This window comes from Podarcis raffonei, chromosome 13 (genome assembly GCF_027172205.1).
Source record: "Podarcis raffonei isolate rPodRaf1 chromosome 13, rPodRaf1.pri, whole genome shotgun sequence".
Classification (NCBI taxonomy): Eukaryota; Metazoa; Chordata; class Lepidosauria; order Squamata; family Lacertidae; genus Podarcis; species Podarcis raffonei.
This window is the reverse complement of record NC_070614.1, coordinates 50,636,533-50,663,481: the sequence shown is the minus strand read 5'-3', so window position 1 is coordinate 50,663,481 and position 26,949 is coordinate 50,636,533. Positions and strand designations below refer to the sequence as shown.

Below are 26,949 nucleotides of genomic sequence, written 5' to 3'. Positions count from 1 at the left end.
TGCTCCCTTCTCCCAAGTGCCCGGATGCCAGCAGCTCGGCCGCCATCTTCCCGACTCAGCCGAAGCGGTCCCGCGGTCACATTCCGTGAGCGCGAGCCCAGCAGCAGGTGCCGCCGCGGCCGCCGCCAGCCCCGTTCCGAGCCCCGCAACCGCCTCGACCAGCATCCCCGGAGATGTGAGTAGCGCCCCATTTGCAAAGTGCCGCGGGGCGAGCAATGCTCTTCAGGGTGCATAGAGGCGGGTGCATGTGAAAAAAGAGAGGGTTTTGACGTTTGCTCGCCGGCTCAGAGCCGCCCACGCAATGGACCCCCGCGGGTGGTTTTTCCTCCTTTATCGGTGCTTGAGGGGGGGGGCTCATTGCAACGAGATCGATGGCGTGCAATCACCCCCGGCTTGCATTAGTGTTTGTGCATTAGGTTTGGACCCCCATTTTGGGGAGAAGGAGGCGGCGAAGGGCTTGGCCGCCGTCCTTTGCAAAACAACAACCAGGTTTTCAGGGCGTCGCGCTGGGTGAAGGGAGCGCAATGGTGAGAAATGAATGTGGAAACGTTGCGCTGCCCCCCCCATCCCCCACGCCAAAGCGCGTTATCCTTTTGTGTCTCTCTTCGCCCACCCACACATCAGCCTAAGGCGATCTAGGGAAGGAGGGGGGGGATCAGGGCAAGGACGTGAGTTGGCTGGAAGAGATCGAGTGGGGTGGGGGCAAGGAGCCTTCCTCCACCTTGAAAGAGATGGCCGGGGGGGGGTGCCTCTCCCGCCACCGCCAAGCTTTCCCCCTCCTCTCCAAACCTCGCATCTTTCCGCAGGCGAAGGGATCAACTGGTTGCAATGTTGCATCTCTCATCTCATCCCCCCCCACCTCAATGGGGGGGAGGGAGAAAGCCCCCCTAAAATAGGCAAGGAGAGAAATAAACAACATGCGGTGTTGCATTTCCCCTAAGATAGCGAGAAATAAATGAGGTCATCGTGTATGATCCTTACCCTCCTTGGGGGAGGACGTATAGGAGAGCCCTGTTTTATTTTAACACCCCCCCCCGAAATCTTCTTGATGTAGCCAGGATCTAGGGAAGGTGATTTTAATAAATAGTCGGGCATTCCGCTTTAATCTTGTCCCCATCCATTTAATCTCTGCTTGCTTTGATGGAGAATTGCCTCCTCTTCCCTCTTTTTAAATATATTTTGCAGGAAAAGGCTAGCATTAAATACATTTTTTAAAAAAAATCTGCATGCATATAATGTTTCTGCTGTTGTTTTTTTAAATGGGAGTGCCTGCTTCCTCCCTTTTTCTCCTCCATTAGCATACCTGGAGGCGATTAACTGATTCCTGTGTCAGTGTAAAAAATTAACAGATTCTCCCCCCTTGGTTACAGGTGTTAGGTATATGGTGGTGGTGGGTGCCTAGCGATACCCCCCTCCCCACAAGCGCCAGTGGATGCCAAATGCTTTGGTGGTTGAAATCGACGGGGGGGGGGTGTTCTGAAAGCATCATCTGACTAGATATATGTATTCAGTGCCCCCACTTTCCATTTTTCCTCTTCAGCAAGGCACTAGATACAGCCCCTCACCACGGCTGAAATAATGGAGATGTGTGGGGGGGGCACGTTTAAGACCTGCCACCCCTCCCATATTCCCCCTTTTGAGTATTTTTAGATTTTGCAAACGCAAGCAGGCAGACAGATGACGCTAAAAATACCCTTTATTCCCAGGCAGTTGTCACTTCCTTGATTTTCATTCAACCTTTGCTGTTTGTTCCTCTTTTTGTGGTGGCAGGAAGACGGGAGTGGAATGCCCCCCCTTTATTCTGCAAAAACCTCAGCTTCCTTTCGTTGCTGTGATTGGCATCTTTGTGGTGTGGGCTCCCGCTGTGCACCATAGAAAGGAGTCTTAGAGACCACCCCCCAATATGAAATTTTCTGTTTTTCTTTCTGGGGGGGGATGTAGATCCTTCACGAATTTTGTGTTGTCTTTCCCAAAAACGCTTCCTAAGCTCTGAAAGGGGATGGGGATGGGGACAGGGGATGACATTGTGGAGGAGGTGGTAAGACTGGATTTGGGGAGGTGAGATTTAGAGTCGGGTCTGTGTGTTATGGACAGGAAATGTACGTGCTTAATTGAGAAAAACAGGCAGGTTCAATGGAGAGAGAACAAGGTGTGGAGGGATTGGGGAAGGTGAGGGGAAAGGAATGAATGAATACATTTGTTGTGGGTACATTTTGGGGGCTACGGTGGTGTGCATGCCCAAGAATCGAGGGTTGTTGAAGGCGGTGACAGGATGGCAAGCAGGAACAGATGTGCAGCGAGACTGGGAGATTTTTCTGGCAAATTTCTTTAAAAATAGAAGGTGATGGGAGGGCAAGATGGTTTTGAGTCCGCTGCAGAAATGCTTGAGGCATGCTTGGCCGATGAGGATGCTGCACTCTGCATGCACACAGATGGTCTAGAATTCGTTCGGGGCTGAAGAATTCAAAGGAGGGGGGGCAGGCATTTTGGTGGTGAATTCTGGGGATTTTGCTCCTGAAGGAATGGCTGGCACTGCTGGGCTGTGACGGAACACGGCTCTCTGCGATGCAAAGCCGCTCTGAGATCTACAGGTGGAGGGCAGTATGCAGATTTAATAAATAATAATAATAATAATAATAATAATTGCAAAAACATTCTGAGGTTCCAAGTGGCGCTTCCGTACCTTGTGGAGAAAAGTCCTCCCTCTTCTCCCTGCCCCCTTGTGGGAATATTGTGAGCTCAAACACAGAGAGAACAGCTGCTAAATTAGCAGATGATGACTTTGTAATGAGATTTAAAATAATAAAAATCAGCCGGTGCAAAAATTATAAACTTACATCGTTTCCCCCCACCCCCACAGCTGTGTTTGACTATGCGGACTTTTTTCTGCCTGAGTATTAATAAAGCTTATGCTGTGTAGACCTACAGCTATATTTTATCCACAAAAATCCACCAATATCCCACAGATGAGCCACAGATTTTGATGTGAGCTTACTCCAGTCTTCAGCGGGGGTTTTTTAAATGGGCCTACCGACCTGACTTGTGTACTTAATCAGATGATAGCTCAGTAATATCATGTGTCCAGCATGTGAATTTAAAATATATCAAAACTAGCAGGTTTATATGTGCAAGAGAAACTAATTAGCCAGTTCTTCATAACACTCGTCCAACAATATATTCTCTCTCCCTCTTTAATGAATGTAACTCATTGCCAGCAGTATTATCGCCATTCCCTCCATCTCCTCTGTATACCTTAAAATAGTGTTTCCCAAATTTGGGTCCCCAACTGTTTTTTTGGACTACAACTCCCATCATCCCTAGCTGGCAAGACCAGTAGTCATGGATGATGGGAATTGTAGTCTGAGAAAAACAGCTGGAGACCCAGGTTTGGGAACCCCCGCCTCAAAGCAACCTTCTTAAACTTTGGGGAGGGGGGCGTTGCCCTCAGATGTTGTGGGACCACAACTCCCATCATCCTTGACTAAACTGCCAGGGGATGATGGGAGTTGTAGTCGTAGAACCATAGAATTGTAGCGTTGGAAAGGGAAACTGAGCAGCATCTGTGCAGCCAAATCAAATAACGGATTTGGGTGAGGGGACATATCAAATCATGCCATTTAGCATTCTCTCTTCCAATGAACTGGCATATTTAATTGTGCACACTTTCTTCTCTGTCCACCCTTTGAATCTCTTCTTTGCTTCCTCCGATTTAATAATAATTCCCCTCTTTTTAGAAGGGCAGGGAGAGACATGGAGATATTGATTCTCCCAGTTCTTGCTCTGAAAGGTCTGAGGACTTAAAAAGTTTATACTTGTACCAGAAGTAATTGTGGTGAACACCCCCTCCAGATAGTGACAAAAAACCTTAATGGGTCCGAGTGACTTGGGAGTGTTCACATTGAAGTCAGGGTTGTGGGTTCGAGCCCCACACGGGGCAAACGATTCCTGCATTTACAGGAGGTTGGACTGGATGACCCTTAGGTCCCTTCCAGCTCTACAGTGCTGTGATTCTGAACCTGAAACACATTCCCATCCTAGGAGTGGTCTGTAAATTCCCCTGGCTCTCTTCTTGAGGGGGTGTGGTTGGCTTGAATTAAAGAGAGGAGAGGCCTAGAGCTGTGATCAAATACCCTCCCTCCCTTCAATCTCCCCCTGCCCTACTTTCAATGAATTGATCTCTTCTCCCACTCCTCTTTACTTGAAACTGCCTTTTTCTGGCAGTCCATAATTTGCAAGGTGGGTTTTGTAAAGGAGACAGGGGTACGCTCTCTGAGGCTGTCCCAGGATGTGCAAATAATTTTCGGTATGTATTACGTGGATCTGTGATTCTCTGTCTTGCGCCCTTCATTTTTTCCCTCCCCTCTCCTGATGTTTAGCAGCCTTGGAAAATAAAACCTGACCAAGTTACTAGACCACAGGAATGTTTTACGGCCTTGCCTGTGCTTGTCTTTTGCTGGCCTGAGGCAGGGAGCGGGTGTGGGCTTGCCTAAATCGTGACGATCATCCCTGGCTGATCCGTGTCACGTTATATGGAAATGAACTGATCGATTGATTGATCGATCTTCCCCAGCCTGTCAAGATGTGCCTTTAGCCGCATGGAACCTCAGCAGATGGCTTGACCGGAGGGGGGGAAATGGAGTAAAAAGGAAAAAAAGAGGAATTGCTTAATATAGAACAAACAAAACCTTTTGTTCTGAGCAGCTGATACAACAAGTACATCCTTTGTGCCTTTAAAACAAAGGAGTAGTCAGAAGATGATTCAAGTCACCTCCTTATCTGGTGTGAAGTCATGTTTTGGCCTTGCAGATAACACCCACCAACCCCACTGAGATAACTCCTCTCTCATGAGAGCTTTTGTCACATCTGTGGGGGCCCCGCTCCCAGCTCAAGGGCCACATTCGCTCCTGCGGGCCATGTGCGAGTGGTGGGTGGGGCCAGAGGCAAAAGTAGGCGGGGCCACTCTGTGATGTAAATCCCTGGGTTTCCAAAGGCAGTCACATCCGTCCCATCACCTCCTGGCAAATAGAAGGGGAAGAAATGGAGGCAGTGAGAGATTTTGCTTTCTTGGGCTCCATGATCACTGCAGATGGTGACAGCAGTCATGAAATTAAAAGACGCCTTCTTTTTGGAGGAAAGCAATGACAAATCTAGACAGCATCTTAAAAAGCAGAGACATCACCTTGCCAACAAAGGTCCATATAGTTAAAGCCATGGTTTTCCCAGTAGTGATGTATGGAAGTGAGAGCTGGACCATCAAGAAGGCTGATCGCCGAAGAATGGATGCTTTTGAATTCTGGTGCTGGAGGAGACTCTTGAGAGTCCCATGGACTGCAAGGAGATCAAACCTCTCCATTCTGAAGGAAATCAGCCCTGAGTGCTCGCTGGAAGGACAGATCCTGAAGCTGAGACTCCAGTACTTTGGCCACCTCACGAGAAGAGAAGACTCCCTGGAAAAGACCCTGATGTTGGGAAAGATGGAGGGCACAAGGAGAAGGGGACGGCAGAGGACAAGATGGTTGGACAGTGTTCTCGAAGGTACCAGCATGAGTTTGACCAAACTGCGGGAGGCAGTGGAAGACAGGAGGGCCTGGCGTGCTCTGGTCCAGGGGGTCACGAAGAGGCGGACACGACTAAACAACAACAATGCCCCCCACTGCCCATTTATAAGCCCCCTTTGGGACCCTGACCCTTGAACCTTCATCCTTGTCTTTACCAAATGACTTGGCATAACAAAGTCAGACTTTGGATGTGCATTTGCCTCCAAGCGATAAGCCTGTCCTTTATCTGATGTATAAATTACTTAAATTACCTTGGTACGTGCCACTTGATTGGAGGACGAATTCCTGGCCGGTTTATTATCGCCAAGTAGGTTTTTTAAGGGTTTATTTTTCGGAGGATCTCTGCAGTTCTGCACGTTTCCTGTTTCCTGAGGCCAGGCAGCTGCTGAGATCCCCTCTATGTCCTGGGGAAGTTGCCACCTCATACGGACCTCAGGCCTTTCATTCTTCCAGCCCAGTTCTGTCTGCTCTGGCTGGCAGCAGCCAGCTCCAGGTTCTTCTCTCTTCCCGATTCTTTGAATTGGGGAGAGCTCCTGGGTGGATGGGGACACGGGTGGCGCTGTGGGTTAAACCACAGAGTCTAGGACTTGCCGATCAGAAGGTCGGCGGATCGAATCCCCGCGACAGGGTGAGCTCCCGTTGCTCGGTCCTTGCTCCTGCCAACCTAGCAGTTCGAAAGCACGTCAAAGTGCAAGTAGATCAATAGGTACCGCTCCGGCAGGAAGGTAAACGGCGTTTCCATGCGCTGCTCTGGTTCACCAGAAGCGGCTTAGTCATGCTGGCCACATGACCCGGAAGCTGTATGCCAGCTCCCTCGGCCAATAAAGTGAGATGAGTGCCGCAACCCCAGAGTCGGCCACGACTGGACCTAATGGTCAGGGGTCCCTTTACCTTTTACCTGGATGGAAGACAGAAACTCAAGAAGTCACTTTATCCTGAGTCAGACAGTTGGTCCACCTAGCTTCATATAGACCACACTGATCTGTAGCAGCTCTCCAGGAATTCATATAGCCTTATCCCCCTGAGGATTAAAACTGGAACTTTTCACGTGCGAAGCACATGCTCAGACCCACTGAGCTATATCGCTTTTCCCGGGTCTGTGCCCTGCTGCCTGTTCTCTTCTGGTGCCCCTTCCCATTCATGCACACGCAAAGGCCAAAGTAGTGCATTTTCCGCCTCCTGTTTTTCTCAGCGCAACATTTGATTTAAGTGTGCAATGCTATCTGCACTTGGAATTCTAGCTAGCTGGTAGTAGTGAATTTTATTTTATTTTTTTGCTGTCTTGCGCCCTGCACAATAATGGGATGAGGAAGGGGGCAGAGACCAGCAGGGTATTTATCTATGTATGTATAAAGGTAAAGGGCCCCCTGACCCTTAGGTCCAGTTGTGGACGACTCTGGGGTTGCAGCGCTCATCTCGCTTTATTGGCCGAGGGAGCCGGCGTACAGCTTCCGGGTCATGTGGCCAGCATGACTAAGCCGCTTCTGGCGAACCAGAGCAGCGCACGGAAACGCCGTTTACCTTCCCGCTGGAGTGGTACCTATTTATCTACTTGCACTTTGAGGTGCTTTCGAACTGCTAGGTTGGCAGGAGCAGGGACCGAACAACGGGAGCTCAGCCCGTTGCGGGGATTCGAACCGCGACCTTCTGATCGGCAAGCCCTAGGCTCTGTGGTTTAGACCACAGCGCCACCCGTGTCCCAATCTATGTATGTATACCAGCACTTTAAAACCTGGGGTTTTGTTGATTAAATTCAAATCCTGAATGCACAGAGTGCTCTGTCCATTTTCTGAAGTGTCTCTAATGGCTTTTTGGAAGAAGCTGGTGCTGGAGGGTGTTGATTTATCCCTTTCGGAGTGAATGCTTCTTGCATTTCCTTCCTGAGGACTGGTAACTTGAACTGTACAGTTCCTCCCTCCCCTCAACAGAGAAATTTCCACGCAGCTAGCTGAGCAGGAGGGGGGGGGAGTGAAGTCAAACTCACATGCCAACCTCGAAGGTACCTCCCTCTCTTTGAACTAGCAGGTGATAACTTTTGCAGCCTATACAGCAGTTGCTCAGATTTTGAGCTTTTATCTGGGCTGGACACCTATAACCTGCCTCAAGTGTGGTATAGTGGTTAGTGATGGACTAGACTCTGGAGAGTCCCATGGGCTGCAAGAAGATCAGACCTCTCCATTCTGAAGGAAATCAGCCCTGAGTGCTCACTGGAAGGACAGATCCTGAAGCTGAGGCTCCAAGACTTTGGCCACCTCATGAGAAGAGAAGACTCCCTGGAAAAGACCCTGATGTTGGGAAAGATGGAGGGCCCAAGGAGAAGGGGAGGACAGAGGACGAGATGGTGGGACAGTGTTCTCAAAGCTACCAGCATGAGTTTGACCAAACTGCGGGAGGCAGTGGAAGACAGGAGTGCCTGGCGTGCTCTGGTCCAGGGGGTCACGAAGAGTTGGACACGACTAAACAACAATAACGAAGGATCTGGAAGAGCAGTCTTCAAATCCCCATTCAGCCCAACCTACCCCACAGGGTTGCTGGGGAAATTAAATGAAGAAGAGGAGAACCATTCATGCACCTTGAACTCCAAGGAGGAAAAAGCAGGATGGAATTGCAATACTATTTATTTTTATTTTTTGTCTTCCAGTAGCCAGTGCTTCCCTCAAAAGTCGGAGGGGTGGTGCTCTCTCCCATCATTCATTTTCGTTCTTGGTGGGGGGTTTTTGTGCTGGTTCCAGAAATAACAAGGTGTGCTGCTCTGAGCTGGAGGTGGTTCGATGGTTACTTAGCATCTTGGTCAAAATATCCTGCACGTAACTGATTTGCTTCCCCTTCTGTCCATGGACCACCCCGACCTCATTATCGTGAGAAATGTTGAAGCCGTTAGCTACTGCATTTATCATCAATCTTGCCTTCCTACTGGGGCTTAACGTGTTTCTTTCTTTTTTAAATGAAAACATAAGAATAGCACGCGAGGGAGAGAAACAAAACGAAACTGGTTCCACGTACAGTGGTACCTCAGGTTAAGTACGTAATTCGTTCCAGAGGTCCGTTCTTAACCTGAAACTGTTCTTAACCTGAGGTACCACTTTAGCTAATGGAGCCTCCTGCTGCTGCCGCACCGCCGGAGCACAATTTCTGTTCTCATCCTGAAGCAAAGTTCTTAACCTGAAGCACTATATCTGGGTTAGCAGAGTCTGTAACCTGAAGCGTATGTAACCCGAGGTACCACTGTATATCTCTGTCCTCGACACGTCGAACGGGGCCTGGTGTTCTTAAAAATGCAACGGGGGGAAAACAAAAGGAAGAAATTTCTTAATTGGCCTAAGAACATAAGATAAGTTCTGCTGGATCAGGCTAAGGGCCCATCCAGTCCAGCCAGGACCTGAGCACAGGAACCTTCTCCCTTCCTGATATTCAGAAGCATTTATTTTCTCCAACCATGGGGACAAAGCGTTGTCGCTCTGCCTCGTAGCCCTTGGAGCTGTGTGCTTGGCAGCTTCCCCCACAGCTGCTGAGAGTTAGCCAGTCCTGCATCCGGGCTGTACCATTTCAGACTGCATTTCATGTGACTTCCCTGCGGGGAAAGTCCCTTGCATATAGAAAAGGTAATGTGCAAGTGGAAAGGGTGCTAGTGTGAGCCTCTGCTTTCCTTTATTTATTTTATTTTAAAATTTTAATTTATTGAATTCATATACCGCCCTATACCCGGAGGTCTCAGGGCGGTTTACATAAAAAGATCACAGTACAGTGGTACCTCAGGTTACCATACGCTTCAGGTTACAGACTCAACTAACCCAGAAATTGTGCTTCAGGTTAAGAACTTTGCTTCAGGATGAGAACAGAAATTGTGCTCCGGCGGTGCGGCAGCAGCAGGAGACCCCATTAGCTAAAGTGGTGCTTCAGGTTAAGTACAGTTTCAGGTTAAGAATGGACCTCCAGAACGAATTAAGTACTTACCCCGAGGTACCACTGTAGATAAGATAAAAAATAAAAGCAATAACCCAGTAATACCCCTCCTAAAAAAGAACCACATTTTAAAAGGTTATGGGATGTGCTACATCTCTATGTGCAGGGCATTTTTCTTTCTTTTTTTGAGGGAAGGAGGAGTTATTCTGCGACGTAAGAGGTCCCAGTTACATCACTTAATCAGAACGAAGCCTTCAAGGGCGCTCTCCAGATGTTTTGCATTACAACTCCCATCAGCCAGTGTGGCCAGTGTCTGGGGTTGATGGCAAGCACTAGTCTACGCAGTGATGGCCAAACTTGGCTGTTTGGGGACTACAACTCCCATCATCCCCAGCTAACAGGACCAGTGGTCAGGGATGATGGGAATTGTAGTCCCCAAACAGCTGGAGGGCCGAGTTTGGTCATCACTGGTCTACAGCATCTGGAGGGCGCTGAGTTGGGGAATGCAGCCTTAGAAGCTCATCTCAACTTGCTCTGTGGGTTAAGGTACAGGGAGCCCTGACCATTAGGTCCAGTTGTGACTGACTCTGGGGTTGCGGCGCTCATCTCGCTTTACAGGCTGAGGGAGCCGGCGTTTGCCTGCAGACAGTTTTTCTAGGTCATGTGACCAGCATGACTAAGCCGCTTCTGGCGAACCAGAGCAGCGCACGGAAACGCCGTTTACCTTCCCGCCGGAGTGGTACCTATTTATCTACTTGCACTTTGACGTGCTTTCGAGCTGCTAGGTTGGCAGGAGCTCTGTGGGTTAGCAAACCCATAAAGACAAAGGTTTATGGGGTACGCTGAATTTCTGGGCCCCAGCGCACACCCTCCCAAGACCCTTTTACATAACCATGTATTCTGTCCTCAACATGGTCTCCAATGGCCTGGGATTTCTCTCTCTCTTTAAAAAAAAAAAAAAAAAGGAAAGGGAGGGAGGGAAACCAAATCAGATCTGGTAACTCATTTTTTGTTCTGTGTCTTGCTGGTTTTGTTTCTCTAGCCTTGTCTCCCCCCCAATGGATGATCCCAGCCCTTTACTTGCCATTGTTTCAGTGGTGTGGCGTCACTGTCTGAAAATAGAAGGCACTTGGGAATGTGTGTGTGTGTCTATGTCTGTCAGGGAATTGCAGGTCCCTTTCCTCCACATTTTCCTCTTTCATTTTAATTGTTTCGAAAACGAGGCTCAGTTGGTGCAAACCAAGGTTACTGAGCACAGACCTGGGGGGAAAAGCCCCCCCAAAGCCTTTGTTTCTATGGATGCAAATCAAATCTGGAAAAGGTACCCGAAAAACATGGGTGTTTCAGGAATTTGAGGTGTTCTGCCTAAGCTGAGCTGTTTTGATGTGGGCGGGGTGTATTCCATGGGAATTAGACGATTTCATTCTTCGTTTGAAAATCAGGGTCCTGTGGTCTGCAGGATTTTGGGCTACCCATAGCTGCTTCCTTGTGTGGTGTAAAAGCTTGATATGATGCTGTCCAGGTCTCCCTTTCCAGGGATTAAATATAGAGTCCTTGCTCTTAATCCCCTCTAATTATAGCCTGTTATCTTAAACCCACCAGAGTTTTTGTAGTGTAGACCCCCCCAATGCCCAGCAGATCCTCTTTTTTCTGGCAGGGGCCGGGTGCTGTTTTCTTGCTTTAAAAAGGGTAGTCTTTTTTGGGGGGGGGGTTGCATTGCAGTTACCGTCTTTATTTTAAATTGTTCAGTTTTTGTGGCATTTAAACAAAACTGCTGATGGGGAAGGTAGGTTTGTGCTGGGCACTTGGGAAGCTATGGGTGGGGTTATATAGGGGTTTATATTTATTTATTCACATATTATTTACATATATTTACTTATAGCAAAGTGTAGTAACAGAGGCCAAATAAAACTAGAAAGAGATAGCTAGAACTAAACACAGAGGAACAAATTTCCATAATGAAACAGGACATAATAAATTAACATCACAAGGTTGCAAGTAACACAGATGGGCTTTCATTATCCTCTACCTTGTGACATGAGTGCATTATAAAAAGACTCAGATTTCTCGATAGAGACTTTGCCTTGTCGCCTACCCTCTCAGTTTCTCTCACCGTATATGTAAGCATAACCATGTACAGGAGTACCTTGGTTCTCAAATTTAATCCATTCTGGAAGTCCGTTCCAAAACCAAAGCGTTCCAAAACCAAGGCACGCTTTCCCATAGAAAGTAATGCAAAATGGATTAATCTGTTCCAGACTTTTAAGAAAACCCTAAAACAGCAATTTACCATGAATTTTACTATCTAACGAGACCATTGATCCATAAAATGAATTCTGGTGCTGGAGGAGACTCTTGAGAGTCCCATGGACTGCAAGAAGATCAAACCTCTCCATTCTGAAGGAAATCAGCCCTGAGTGCTCACTGGAAGGACAGACCCTGAAGCTGAGGCTCCAAGACTTTGGCCACCTCATGAGAAGAGAAGACTCCCTGGAAAAGACCCTGATGTTGGGAAAGATGGAGGGCACAAGGAGAAGGGGACGACAGAGGATGAGATGGTGGGACAGTGTTCTCGAAGCTACAAACATGAGTCTGACCAAACTGCGGGAGGCAGTGGAAGACAGGAGGGCCTGGCGTGCTCTGGTCCAGGGGGTCACGAAGAGGCGGACACGACTAAACGACTAAACAACAACAAATAATCAATGTGCTGTCATATAAAATGAATAAGACAGTATTGTAGATATTAATTTTTTAAAAAAAATTCTTACCTGCACTGATGATAGTCATTGTTTGGATGGGGGGCTTTTATTCATTTCCACAGTCACACAATCAATCAATCAGTGGCTGAACTGGGTTCCACACAGTCACAAAACCAAATTAACCAAAAAAGCTTCAAAAACAAAGGCGCAAAATAAATAGCAAAAACAAAAGCGCCAAGCTTAATCCGATCTGGAAGTCCGTTTGCCTTCTAAAATGTTAGAAAACCAAGGCACAGCTTCTGATTGGTGCAGGCGCCCCGGAAACAATAGCCGACAGCTGCATTGGACGTCCAGCTTCCAGAAAACGTTAAAAAACCGTAATACTTACTTTTGGGTTTTTGGCGTTTGAATACCATTGTATACTATTAGTTATCCATTCTCTCAGGGATGGTGTTCTGTCTTCCCTGACCCCACCCATTTTGACAAATTATCATTCTGGCAGAAGTTAAGGGTTGTTGTGTTAATTCCCTGCCCTCTGTTTGTACAGTGTCTTTGACGCAAGCCAATGATGTGGGTGTTTATTTTAGTTTATTCCATTTGCATCTCATCCTTTCCTCACTCTAGAGCTCAAGGTGTGTCTCCCATTTGGGCAGGTGCTTCAGCCAGGTGCCTGGGTCTGTGTGTGCTGTCAGGACTTGCAAGCCCTGGGGCCGATTTTCAAAAACCTCTGTAGCCACGGACAACCAAATTCCGTACCAAGAGAAGCTGAATCCCGAAGCTGCTCAAAGTGGCCATTATGGATACGGCTGGCCGTATTTGTTGGAAAAGATAGTCATGAATCTCCCTCTGAAGATAGAGAGATAAAGCCCTTTTGAGCAATTATGGGGTGGGGGTAATTCCTGTACAGTGGTACCTTGGTTTAAGAACAGCTTAGTTTATGAACAACTTGGATTAAGAACGCTGCAAACCCGCAAGTAGGTGTTTTGGTTTGTGAACTTTGCCATGGAATAAGAACATGTTCCACTTCCTGTTGAGCGTGTTCCATTTGTAAATTGAGTCCTCCGCTGCTATGGGAAAGCACACCTTGGTTTAAGAACACTTTGGTTTAAGAACGGGCTTCCGGAACAGATTAAGTTCGTAAACCAAGGTACCACTGTATATATCAAGTTGCCTATAGCAAGTATGAGTTTACAACAACAGCAGCAACAACAACTTATTATTTATACCCCGCCCATCTGGCTGAGTTTCCCCAGCCACTCTGGGCGGCTCCCAATCGAGTGTTAAAAACAATACAGCACAACAAGCGTTTTTGTTTGTTTTGTTTTTAGTTTTTTCTGGGCCATCAATGTAATGACAACTGACGTAACACAATTATGTAGGAAGACGGGTTCCTAAATGTTTTGATGGCTGCTAGTTCTTTATGTCATCACTTTTGGGAACTTAAATGCAAGGCTGGTGGCATTGTTATTTTGTTTTGTTCTTTTTGCTTGTGGGGAACTGAGAATGGACGATGCAATGAAGGTTAACAGAAACCCGTATCTATAAAAATCAATATATAATATGGATTACAGTATAAACAGCAGAGTCTAAAAGCAGCATGGATTAAAATTAAAAACAGAAAAGCAAGTTGGAAATATTATGATTTCAGTGTCTGCATCTGCAAAAGGATGCTCTCAGTTTCTGTCTACAAGACAGATGCGTATCCGCCAGGAGGGTATCCCAGGGCTGTAGAGCCACCACGAAGAAGGCCATGCATCTTAAATATTTGTTCACCCACAATGGTTGTTTGGTAGAATGCTTTCTTTTGTTTTTAGAGGTTGACTGTCTGGTGTTGGACCCAGAACTACCTTTGAGGAGGCTTTTCCATGTGAGGGTGAAATGCCTCTTTGCTCATAACCTGTGATCGGCATTTAATGGATGTTTATTACCTGATCTACATATGGCGTTTTCGGGAGCGCCCCCTCTCAAAAAAGGCATCACAAAACCTCAAGGCTTTTCACCCCCCCCCCAAGCCTAATTGTGGCATGGTGTTACAGGGAGTGCTAACCCCCCCTTCACTATGACACCCCCTTCTAAAATATCCCCATGTGTTGCAGTTCAGGTGGCAGGCCTAATTATGGCTGTGTGAGGCAGGATTTGTGGTGGGCCAAATGGGAAGGCTGAATCTGACCTTTAGGCCAGTGGGTTCCAGACAAGTCCTTCATTGCACGTCTTTCTTTTATACAGTGGTACCTTAGTTCTCAAACTTAATCCGTTCCGGAAGTCCGTTCCAAAACCAAAGCGTTTCAAAACCAAGGCGCGTCTTCCCATAGAAAGTAATGCCAAATGGATTAATCCGTTCCAAATTTTTAAAAACAACCCCATAAAGAGGAATTTAACATGAATTTTACTATCTAACGAGACCATTGATCCATAAAATGAAAGCAATAAACAGTGTACTGCAGTCACACAATCAGTAGCTGAACTGGGTTCTACACAGTCGCAAAAACAAATCAAAAAGCCACTAAAAGGCAAAATAAATAGCAAAAACAGACAGACCTCAGCGTAACACTCAAATCGGAAGCGTAACACTCAAAATGGAGCACAATTGGCTTCCAAAAAAAGTTTGCAACTGGAACACTTACTTCCGGGTTTGGGTTCCAAGTTGTTTGAGTTCTAAGGCGTTTGAGAACCAAAGTACCACTGTATATATTTTTGGCTTGAATCTATTAATTACATTTCACAGTTCTTTGAGGACAGTTGCCTTGCTGTGTACTCCATGCTTTGTTTTTATGGTGTAAGCTGTCCTTACTAAGACAGCTGGGAACTATAACTTTTCAATGTAAGATGAAGTCGGGGCGGGCAGATGATGATGATGATGATGATGATGATGATGATAATAATCACCGTTTTCGCTTTCTCTCTTGCCCGCAGGTCGGCTCCCGCTGCCGCCGCGCCCCCCGCTGCCGGAGGAGAGGGGGGTGGCCCTCCTCCCCCACCCCCCAACCTCACCAGCAACAGAAGGCTGCAGCAAACTCAGGCTCAAGTCGATGAGGTCAGTCGCGTGGGCAAGGATGAGTGTGGGGCTGGGCACTTTGGGGCAGAGTAGCCGCCTTCTCCTTGCCACCTCTGTTGGATGGGGGGGGACTCTTCCCACATATTTGCTTAGGATGGGAGGCGTAAAAAGGTAAAGGGACCCCTGACTGTTAGGTCCAGTCGTGACCGACTCAGGGGTTGCCGTGCTCATCTCGCTTTATTGGCCGAGGGAGCCGGCGTGCAGCTTCTGGGTCATGTGGCCAGCATGACTAAGCCGCTTCTGGCGAACCAGAGCAGCGCACGGAAACGCTGTTTACCTTCCCGCCGGAGTGGTACCTATTTATCTACTTGCACTTTGACGTGCTTTCAAACTGCTAGGTTGGCAGGAGCAGGGACCGAGCAGCAGGAGCTCACCCTGTCGCGGGGATTCGAACTGCCGACCTTCTGATTGGCAAGTCCTAGGCTCTGTGGTTTAACCCACAACGCCAGGTGGGAGGAGAGCATGGAATAAGTCCATACCTACATACAGCACAAATGCACAGGCTGTAGCTCAGTGATAAAGCCTTTGCTTTGCATGCAGAAACTCCCCGGTTCAGCCTCTGATGGACTTTCCAGTAGGACGGGGAGAGATTTCTGCCCCAAACCCAAGAAAACCACTGGTGGTCACTGTAGACCACTTTTTTCTTTGGGCCACACTTTAAGAATAAAAAAATGGCCACACCCAATTTTTAATTGATAACAAAACTACTGCCACTGCTGCAGCTACTACTACTAATTTTATGACTTCTATCCCATCCTCCTTGTGCCCTCCATCTTTCCCAACATCAGGGTCTTTTCCAAGGAGTCTTCTCTTCACATGAGGTGGCCAAAGTCTTGGAGCCTCAGCTTCATGATCTGTCCTTCCAGTGAGCACTCAGGGCTGATTTCCTTAAGAATGGATGTGTTTGATCTTCTTGCCAGTCCATGGGACTCTCAAGAGTCTCCTCCAGCACCAGAATTGAAGCGACTAAACATGAGTCTGACCAAGGTGCGGGAGACAGGGGTGCCTGGCGTGCTCTGGTCCATGGGGTCACGAAGAGTCGGGCACGACTAAACGACTAAACAACAACAATCCCATCCATCTGACTTGGTTTCCCCAGGCATTCTGGGCGGCTTACAGCAGTGAAACACTAGACATTGAAAGGATACAGGACTGCTTTCAGATGTCATTGGAAAGACAGATAGTTGATTATCTCCTTGACATCTGGTGGGAGAATGTTCCACAGGGCGGGTGCCACCACCAAGAAGGCCCTCTTCCTGGTTCCCTGTAGCTTTACTTCTTGCAGTGAGGGAACCACCAGAAGACCCCCGGGGCTGGACCTCAGTGTCCAGGCTGAACAATGCAGGTGGAGAGTATATTGGGCCGAGGCCGTTTAGGGCTTGAATGGTCAGCACCAACACTTTGAATTGGGCCCAGAAACGTACTCAGAAAATACACTGGAAAACAAAAAAGAAACAATTCCTGGCAGTGCTTGATTTATAACATAGAATGCAACTACTTTGTGATATGATCAAGGGACAAGTATAAAGCAATGCAGCCACCTCCTGAACCCATAACACCCCAGGTCATGCGTAGGCAAAGTAGGGGCTGGATCTGGCCCAATCGCCGCCTCAATCCGGCCTGCGGACGGTCCGGAAATCGGCGTGTTTTTACATGAGTAGAATGTGTCCTTTTATTTAAAATGCACCTCTGGGTTATTTGTGGGGCCTGCCTGGTGTTTTTACATGAGTAGAATGTGTGCTTTTATTTAAAATGCATCTCTGGGTTATTTGTGGGGCATAGGAATTCGTTCATCCCCCCCATAAAAATATAGTCCAGCCCCCACACAAGGTCTGAGGGACAGTGGACCTGCCCCCTGCTGAAAAAGTTTGCTGACGCCTGCACCTAGGTCAATCACTGAGGTCATCCGAATGGGCTGCTTTTAAGCTGTTCCCCATATTTCAGAGGCCTAGTCAGCCTTAACAAGAATTTGGGGAGTTAGTGCCAGTGGTCTTATGCTGTGCAACACACTCCTGGCAGAGATTCAGCAGGCATGCTCGGTTTTTGTTTGTTTAGTAACTAAAATTTATATACCGCTTGATTTTATTTTATTTAATCGCTTAAAATCATTCCAACCTCAAAGTGGTTAAACAGAACTAAAACGATTTTTGGCTTTCTCTTGAATGACTTGTTCATGCTGAGAGGCGCTGTGGTGTACTGGTTTGCGTGTTGGACCTTGGAGACCCGGGTTTGAATCCCTGCTTGACCATGAGACTTACTGAGTGACCTTGAGGCAGTCCTAGTCTCCGGGCCTAACCCTACCTCACAGGGTTGTTGTGGCGACTGAGGAGGGGGAGAACCATGTACGCCACCAAAAAAAAGGGTGGGACATAATTCAGTTGATAAACAATAACTAAACAATGCTGACAGGCCTTTGCAGTACTTTAATTTTTATTTTGATCAGCCATTCTCCTTAACGGTTATCTGCATTTTTGTTTTTTTAATTGCATCTTACCTTTTTAGCATTATACACCATCGTGCTATTTAATGGTATGGTGGTAGAGAAATATTTCTGTAAATAAAATACAACCCTGTGTTGCAAATTTTGGCTGTGCTCATCAGCCAGGCCTTATTAGCAGCCGCCAGCAGTCTCCTCCCTCACCCACTCTGGAAACTTGTGAGGTGCCTCTTTCTCCTGTTGAGAATATTTAAAATACTTCCACCCTCGCTTTCCCGATACTTGTAGTCAAGGCTGCTTACAACAGGAGAGTATGAAATAATAATAATAATAATAATTTATTATTTGTACCCCGCCCATCTGGCTGGGTTTCCCCAGCCATTCTGGGCGGCTTCCACAAAGACCGAAAATACACTAAGATGTCACACATTAAAAACTTCCCTGAACAGGACTGCCTTAAGATGTCTTCTGAATGTCAGGTAGCTGTTTATCTCTTTGACATCTGATGGGAGGGCGTTCCACAAGGCCCTCGGCACTGGACCTCAGCGTCCGGGCTGAACGATGGCTCCTTCAGGTATACAGGACTGAGGCCGTTTAGGGCTTTAAAGGTCAGCACCAACACTTTGAATTGTGCTCGGAAACATACTGGGAGCCAATGCAGATCTCTCCGGACTGGTGTTATGTGGTCCTGGCGGCCGCTCCCAGTCACCAGTCTGGCTGCTGCATTCTGGATTAATTGCAGTTTCCGGGTCACCTTCAAAGGTAGCCCCATGTAGAGTGTATTGCAGTAGTCCGAGCGGTAGTCATGAAACAGTCTTGAGACTTAAGACAAACCAGCAGTGGCTCAGCCAGCAGCAGAATTCTGCAAAAAGTCGTGGTGTCGCTTCAGCAAAAGCCCAGGGGAATAATTCTGTTTATCCAAAGCAATTTTCACCCCACTCTGAAGCTGAAAAGGCTCCCAAGGCAGCTTATAAAGTTCAGTAAAAGTGCAGCTGCTTCTCTACCCTCGGAAAGAAAATGTGATGGGGAGGGAAGAGGAAAAAAGCAGGTTCTTAACAGCAGGGGTCAGGATCCTGCAACTCTCCAGCTGATGCTGGTTTGGTTTGCAACTCCTCTCCTCCCTGCCCTTGTTGACGGGAGTCGGAGTCTGACAAATGGAGGGTTTTAGATTCATGTAACATTTCCTTGGAACACGGGTGGCGCTGTGGGTTAAACCACAGAGCCTAGGACTTGCCGATCAGAAGGTTGGCAGTCCCGTTGCTCAGACCCTGCTCCTGCCAACCTAGCAGTTTGAAAGCACAAAGTGCAAGTAGATAAATAGGTACCGCTCCGACGGGAAGGTAAACGGTGTTTCCGTGTGCTGCTCTGGTTCGCCAGAAGCGGCTTGGTCATGCTGGCTACATGACCCGGAAGCTGGACGCCGGCTCCCTCGGCCTGTAAAACGAGATGAGCGCTGCAACCCCAGAGTTGGTCACAACTGGACCTAATGGTCAGGGGTCCCTTTACCTTAACATTTCCTTGCAATGGTCAGCTGGGAAAGGGAAGAGTTCAGATAGCCCGATGGAATGGCTGCCACAAGGTGAGAGTTGAGGGGGAATCCAGAGACAGCCCACGAGTTTGTCTTGCATCTATTTTCTCTCTCCGTCTCTCGGCTTTTCAGCCCATGTGCTTGTGTGAGAGATCTTGCAGTGGGGCAGATTGGACTGGCCCATTCTCTGTCCCCCTACAGAGTTTCCTGTGGTCGACAGAAGCTTGTTGGCCTCTCATCTTTACAATGGTCTCCAGGAGGAAGTGTGAAGCTGTACTGGCAGCTGCGTGGCGTAATCAGTGCCGGATTTACGTATAAGCTAAACAAGCTACAGCTTAGGACCCCAATTTCTTGCCCCCCCCCCAATTTTTTTTAAAGATTCATTTTTTTAACATATAGCATATATAGGTGAAGCGTCTCCACCTCCATCGTTCTGCCCGGACACTGCGGTCCAGCGCCGAGGGCCTTCTGGCGGTTCCCTCGCTGCGAGAAGCAAAGCTACAGGGAACCAGGCAGAGGGCCTTTTCAGTAGTGGCACCCGCCCTGTGGAACACCCTCCCACCAGATGTCAAAAGAGAAAAACAACTACCAGACTTTTAGAAGACATCTGAAGGCAGCCCTGTTTAGGGAAGCTTTTAATGTTTAATAGGTTATTTTATTTTAGTGTTTTGTTGGAAGCTGCCCAGAGTGGCTGGGGAAACCCAGCCAGATGGGCGGGGTATAAATAATAAAATATTATTATTATTATTAAACACAAAAAACAGTGACAGTTTGTTGTTGATGAAGGACAGCTGGACATATAAAGGGCCCCATTACCTTCAGTAGCTTAGGGCCTCATCAAACTTAAATCCAGCCCTGGGCGTAATGGTTAAGAGTGCAATTTGGGAGAGAGGAGGGTTTGCACCCCCAGTCGGCCATGAAGTGGCCTCACCCAGGGAGAGGTGACCCTGGCCATTCACAACATTGCAGGGTCGTTGTGAGGAGGAGAACTACGTGCTGAACCTTGCACATCTTGGAGGGAGAAGCGGCATATAAATCCGAATAAATGAATAATAATAATAATAGCCGCCCTTTCTCCTGCTTCTCTTCCTGTTCCAGGTCGTGGACATCATGCGAGTGAATGTGGACAAGGTTCTCGAGAGGGATCAGAAGCTCTCGGAGCTGGACGACCGCGCTGACGCTCTGCAGGCGGGGGCCTCCCAGTTCGAAACCAGTGCAGCCAAGCTCAAGCGCAAGTACTGGTGGAAGAATCTAAAGGTAACCTGAGAAGAGCAGCAGGCACATGGCGCCCTTTGAATGCGGTGCTAAAAGCCCTTCCTTGCCAAAACGGCCGTGCAGGTCTTAACTGGGAATGAGAAGGCTCAGCATTGCCCAGCCCCCAAGAATCCATGTTTCAATCTTCAGACTTATATACCGTATTTTTCGCTCTGTAGGATGCACTTTGCCCCTCCAAAAATTTAAGGGGAAATGTGTGTGCGTCCTGTGGAGTGAATGCAGGCTCCTTGGCTTCAGCGATAGCAACGCGAAGCCTCCGAAGTGCAGAGGGAAAGCTTCCCCTGCGTTCTGGAGGCTTCGCGTTGCTATCGCTGAAGCCCCCGGAGCGCAGCGGGAACTCCCACTGGGCTCCGGGGGCTTTGGGTAGCTATCTGCAAGTTTTCGGAGCACAGCAGGAGTTCCCGCCGCGCTCCGAAGGCTTGCGGATAGCCGCCTGAAGCCTGGAGAGCGAGAGGGGTCGGTGCACACCAATCCCTCTTGGTCTCCAGGCTTCGCTTCGCTGGAGAGGCGCTGCACAGTTTTCCCTCTCTGCGCAGCGCCCCTTCAGCAAAGCGGGAGGAGAAATGGACGGGGTTCCGTTTCTTTGAAGGGGCGCTGAGCAGAGAGGGGGAGAATTTTTTCCCCTGTTCTCCCCCTCCTATGGTTCGGTGCGTCCTATAGAGCGAAAAATATGGTAACTTAAGGTTTAAGCACTGGCCCTCTGAGTATATTTGCAGATTCCCCCTGGATGAATCTTGTAAACTGGAGAAAGGGAAGTGAGTGGTGCAGTGTGTCGCTTCCGAGTTGGCTAAGCTGCAGGATCTGTCCCCGGAAGGGCTTCCTCCTGTTCACTCACTTCATTGATTCATTCGTTTGTTTTATTTGTATGCTGCTTTTCCGCAAAAAAAATCGTGCTCAAAGCGGCCGACGACAAAGAAAACAGGGAGGGATTTCGAAAACCCAACAGTGCAAAAGCAATTTTTATGATAGATAACATAGCGCAGCAAGACGATAGCAATTACGGTAACGTACAATATACCGTATTTTTCGCTCCATAGGGCGCACCGGACCATAGGATGGGGAGAACGGGGGAGGGGGAATCCTCCCCCTCTCTGCTCAGCGCTACTTCCACGAAGCAGCAGGAGAAATGGAGCCCCTTCCATTTCTCCTCCCGCTTCGCTGAAGTGGTGCTGTGCAGAGAGGGAAAGCTACGCGGCGCCTCTCCAGCACCGACCCCTCTCGCTCTCCAGGCTTCAGGCAGCTATCCGCAAGCCTTCGGAGCGCAGCGGGAACTCCTGCTGTGCTCCAAAGGCTTGCGGATAGCTGCCTGAAGCCCCCGGAGCGCAGCCTTTGAAGCCCCCGCAGGGCAGCACGGTGCCTTCACCCTGCTGCCCTGCGGAGGCTTTGCGCAGCCATCCCCAAGCTAGAACAGTGAGACGGAGCACTGCTCAGCGCTCCGTCTCCCTGTTCTGGCTTTGGGCTTAGCGGAGCAGCCTGCATTCGCTCTATAGGACTAACACACATTTCCCCTTAATTTTTGGAGGGGAAAAAGTGCGTCCTATAGAGCGAAAAATACGGTATATATACAGTATATATGAACATTTCAGTACCGTAAATACAAGATCACATAAACAACAGCCATCATTCAACAGCAAAAATAACAAGGGAGCTTGACAGTTTCCCCATGGCCCTAGAACCCCCCCCCCCAATATTGCTCTGGGTCCTTCTCCTGCAGCAACTTGCAAGGCCCCCATAGGCAGGGAGTGGGGTTCAGCTGCTCCTGCCCTTTCTTGTTCCCAGAGACCAGTTGCATCTCCTTGCACCTTTTCCCAGCTCATGCTCTCACTTCCCCCCCACCCCTTCTTCTCTCCCAATTGCAGATGATGATAATCCTGGGGGTGATATGCACCATTATCTTGATCGTTATCATCGGTGAGTTTCCCCTTCTCGTAGCGAAGGCCATATTTTTGGGGTGGGACGGGTTGTCTTGTCTTTACAGTCAGTTGGGCTCGTTGTGGGTCCAGGTCCCCACCTCTGGCAGACAGGATTGCACAGCCACAGAGGGAAAAGATTCTGTTTTTTTTTAAAAGCATTGCTGCTTTTGAGAAAAGGCTCAGGGCTGCCAGTCTGTTCTCTACAGATAAAGCTCTTTCACCAGAGCAGGGCTTGTGCCTCTTTTCCCCATGCCAGCATTCAGTGCTGGAGCAAGTAAAGCAGTCAGAAAAGAAAAGAGCATGTGCAGAGTTCAGCTCCCCCCGTGAGAGGCAAGTGCAGAAGTTAAGCTGAGGGAGTTTGGTTTTCAGGCAGGCTGCTGACTCCAGTCATTTTCTTTAAGGCAACACTTTGCCTTTCTTCGTGGCCCCTGAATTGTAAGGGCCTCTCATTTGCCGCCATGTGGGTGGCTCTTAAATCTGGATACGATGGTGTTAATAATAATAATAATTTATTAATTCTACCCCGCCCATCTGGCTGGCTTTCCCCAGCCACTCTGGGCGGCTTCCAACCGAATATGAAAATCAATACAGCATCAAACATTAAAAACTTCCCTAAACGGGGCCGCCTTCAGTTGTCTTTTGAAAGTAAAATAGTTGCTTATTGCCTTGACAATAAGCTGGGGTCTCTAGAAGGGCTCTGGAGCAGTGTGGATATTGTTTAGAGCCTGGCCTTTAGGCGTGAGGTCCGTATCCTGCTGGAAGGCTTCTCAAAGGAACTTGGTTGGCTGCCGCAGGAATCCTAAGAACCTGTCCGGTCGGGCCTTTGCTCTGATGCATTAAGGCACCTCTTTAGCTGGTACGGTCAAGACAATGACCTACCTTACAGGGTGGTTGTGAAAAGAGCTGCAACAAGGAGTTGCATGTTGGCGCCCTCTTTGAAAGGGTTAAAAAAATGTCGGCAGGGGATGGGAAGAGCTGAGGAGACTTGAATGGCAGTGGGAACTTGGCTTGGCCATTCTGGCTTCTTCCTCTAGTCAAGGACCACTTTTGGAAGGCTGTAGCATCCATCCCTCTGTGTGTGTGTTCTGGGAGGTGGGTTACCTTAGCAACCGCATCCTGGCTGCCTGGACCAATCCTGCCGCACAGATTTATTTTTCTTTGGATAACAGCTGAGTTGGAGTGATACAGTTTGGGGGCGGCCAAATCTCTTGAGGTTATTAACGGTCCTTTCCCCCCCCATACCTTCTCCCCTCCCTCCTTTTTGCAGTTTACTTCAGCACTTAATGGAATTTATGGAGCCATTTCTCATCCAGGAGCAACGGCCGGGAGCAGCGTGAGGGGCAAAGCATCCCCCCTCCTCTAGATCTCAGCCATATCTTCCAGCCGCCCTCCCCCCCACCTCCCCTCCCTCCATACGCCCCTTACACCCTCCCGAATCCCCTCCTACCCTCCGGTGTGTGTGTGTGGGTGTGCATTGCGTGTGGGTGTCTTGTAAATAGCCTGATTTGTTATTTATACATATATATATATATATAATATAATATATTTTGTCTGTTTGTAGATTTATTACTAGACTTTCCATGTGTCATGGAATCTTTCCCCCCTTCCTCTTCTCCTGCCAACCCCCGACTTCTCTCTCTCTCTCTCTGACAGTGTTTTTTCAGTGTCTTGGTTTTTAACTAAAATCTTCAAGGACCAATAACTCCCCGTGATCCTTAACCCTTCTCCCGACTTAGCTGGGCTCAGAAACTCCTAAGGCACTCTGCCCACCGCACTTCCTCCCCATGCAAAAAATAAAATAAAATATGTCATCCAGATACTAATGTTGGAATAGTCTTGGGTTGTGGATTTTCCTGCCCTGCCTGCAATCTTTTACTGCCCAAGATTTCAAGGCACCTTGTCGGAAGTGGGATGCCATGAGTGCCCAGTTTCCCTTGGTCTGGATGAGACCCTTTGCCTCTTGCAAACCGCTGTAACATTGGACTAGATTGCGGTGTGTTAGGGTGTCGGGAATTTCTTTGCCTGCTCTATCTTTTGATCCCAGCCCCTTCCGTGGCGGGGAAGAACCTCTACCCTTCGTGATCTTCTGTAACATTCCTGGAGTTGTGCTGTGTGCTGTGTGTTCGAAGTAACCAACACTATACCTTATTATCCACCACCACCACCCCCCGGTGCAGGGAACAGCTCTGTTTTGGGAATCCTGCAACAGCCCTCTCCTCGCCTCCTCCCGCCACTTACGGGAGAGGCGGACGATTTTCCTGCCATAGATGTCCTAAATGAAAACTGCCTCTCTTTTTTTGATAATAATAATAAAAATACGAGTATACAAGGTAATATAACGTGTACATTCCAGACCTGCCCGGTAAAGGAGCCGAGGTTATCTAAATAGGGGAAGCAGGATAGCTGCCCACACCCCAAAATATGACTCCCCAGTCCTCCTCTTCTTGCAATCACTGCCTATTTGCCGGGAATTGGGGTATCTTCATTTGTGTCTGGGTAATAAGCAAGCTAGGGCTTTGCCTTTGGTTCCTTTCAGAAGTGTGTTGTGTTGAAAGCACAGATAACTAGCAGATTCGACGTCAAGTGATACGGGGATGGGGGGGGAGCGTTGCTGTTTAATAATCCTCGGAGCAAGAAAATATCTTTCCCCCCCACACTTAGGAAATTCTATTTGGGCCAGTTTTGCGCTATAGCAAAATAGTTTTTCTGTGTCTACTCTCTCAACTTCTGAATGGAACTACTAGCAAGGGAGGGGTGTGTGTTGTGTGTATTTGTGTGTGTGTGTGTGTGTGTGTGGATGGAGAGATTTGAGTAGGGAGGAGGCTGGCTTGAATACAGGCTGTTTTTTGTGGGGGGTGGGGAGGGAAGCGCCTCCTCTCTGCCCCCACTTCCCCATCCTCACCCGAGATCAGCCAGTTTCGCTTTGCAAATGTCGTAATTGTGATATTGTGACGAGTGAACTCCCCCCCCATCCCGAATTCCTGTTTAGCACAAACTGCCATATTTCTTGGCCTGTTTATAATGTCGGCGATGTGTGACTCTCTCTTTTTTTATTTTTCTTGACATCTTCCCCCTCCCCTCTCCTCTTCCCCCCTCCTCTTTCTCCCAAGTAGGGGGGGGAGCAAATGTTTAAAAAGATTATCCCTTATCCACTTCTGTGTTCCGGATTGCTCTCTTGAGGCCAAGGAATTTCAAGAGGGAACTAGGAGAGGTTCTGGATCGCGCGCTCTCTCTCTCTCAAGGCCCAGGAATTTCAAGAGGGAACTAAGAGAGGAGCCGGCGTTTCGCGGAATCACCATCGCGGCTTGGCGAGTCAGGTGCCCCCTGCCAGTTCAGAGGGAAAACTTGGCAAGGGGCATCTTGCTAGCGAGATGTTGGGGCAGAACTTGCACCACGTGTGGGGGGAGGAGGCTTAGAAGCCCGATTAACATCCTAGCTCCCGACAACGGAGGGAAACGAAGGGAGCTAGGAGGTTAGATGACTGGCGCCTTCTCCCCTGTTGCTGGCAATTCTCTTAGGGGGATGCTTGGATATTGTGAACTGCTGGGGAAGAGGGAGACCCCAAGGTTGTGGGGAGGGGGGCGCTATCGAGGAGGGGGAAGCTTTTGAGGTTGCTCCTTGAACAACAGACAGCAGCGGAGGTCCTGGACACATCTGTCTTCCATATATACTGTGGAAAAGGGTGTGTTTCTTTAGGGTACGATTTGCAGGCTGCGTGGGGATGGAGAGGGAAGGGGCTGCAATTCTCCAGCTGGACAGCAGGTGTCACTGCTGCTCTCCAGCTCCCTGGATGCAGCCCTCTCAGTTGGAGAAAACTTCTGGTAGGGAAAGGGGACGAATTAAAGGTAGAAAAGGGGTATTTTAAGGGGTAGGGTAGATCAGGGCACATGGGGGGTGAGGAAAGGTCCTTTGCTTTGCTGCCCACTCCCCCTCCTCTTCCCTCTTCCTCAGCAGGCCTGGGTTATGCGGGAAAGGGGTTGGACTCATTACAGACATGACCGGGAATGACTATGCTGTGAAAAATACCTGAAATTTGGAAGGGGGAAAAAATAGTACAATAAATGTCCTGTGGAGAACGCCCAATTATTATTCTTTGTCTTGCTTGTCTTGTCTTGAAAAAGGGCTGGCCTCTGCACTCGCTGGGGCAGAGGAAGGAATCTCATAACTCGGCTGAAAGAAAATCAGTAATAAGTAACCGCACATTAAAAAACAGAAATATACAAAATCCTTTCCGTGCTTTTCAAGAGCATGAAAATGGCATGTCAATCTTTGCTCGTCCAGTTAGCAGGGCCATCTCGAGACATTTTGGCACTGGGAGCAAACCTCAGTTAGGCCTATCTCTCCCCCCCCCCACCAGGGAAGAAGGGGTGAGTCAAGATCTACAGCGGCGGGTGAGAATAAAATTAACCTTACACAGTAGTTTGCATCGGAATCAAAGTCTGTTGTGTGGGAGAAGGAGGTCCTCTGTGCAGAGCCAAGGATATCCTAGAGGTCAGCCCTCACCATTTGCTCTCTAGGGATGGAAGGAAAACAGCAGCGGTGCCTCCTATTCACTGCTATCATGGCAGCAGCCGTGGGCAA

General features: G+C 48.5%; 1 protein-coding gene across 2 annotated transcripts; it reads left to right on the top strand.

The window, feature by feature from the left end:
• VAMP2 (vesicle associated membrane protein 2) lies at window positions 1–26,451 on the top strand. 2 transcript variants are annotated; one of them, XM_053362879.1, is made up of 5 exons: window positions 1–175; window positions 15,074–15,194; window positions 20,279–20,437; window positions 22,315–22,366; window positions 23,636–26,451. In XM_053362879.1, coding segments are annotated over exons 1-5 (351 nt in total). In that variant the 5' UTR covers window positions 1–173; the 3' UTR covers window positions 23,653–26,451. The 2 variants fall into 2 exon arrangements, with proteins under 2 accessions (XP_053218854.1, XP_053218853.1); XM_053362878.1 differs by lacking the exon at window positions 1–175 and having other exon boundaries at window positions 15,033–15,194.
• The last annotated feature ends 498 nt before the right edge of the window (window positions 26,452–26,949 follow it).

What these genes read in the sequence shown, in the direction of transcription:
- VAMP2 (XM_053362878.1), top strand. Translation starts at nt 15,033, where the DNA reads ATGATAATAATCACCGTTTTCGCTTTCTCTCTTGCCCGCAGGTCGGCT. An exon ending in CTCAGGCTCAAGTCGATGAG is followed by an intron (nt 15,195 to 20,278) that starts GTCAGTCGCGTG and finishes TTCCTGTTCCAG; the next exon opens with GTCGTGGACATCATGCGAGT. An exon ending in ACTGGTGGAAGAATCTAAAG is followed by an intron (nt 20,438 to 22,314) that starts GTAACCTGAGAA and finishes TCCCAATTGCAG; the next exon opens with ATGATGATAATCCTGGGGGT.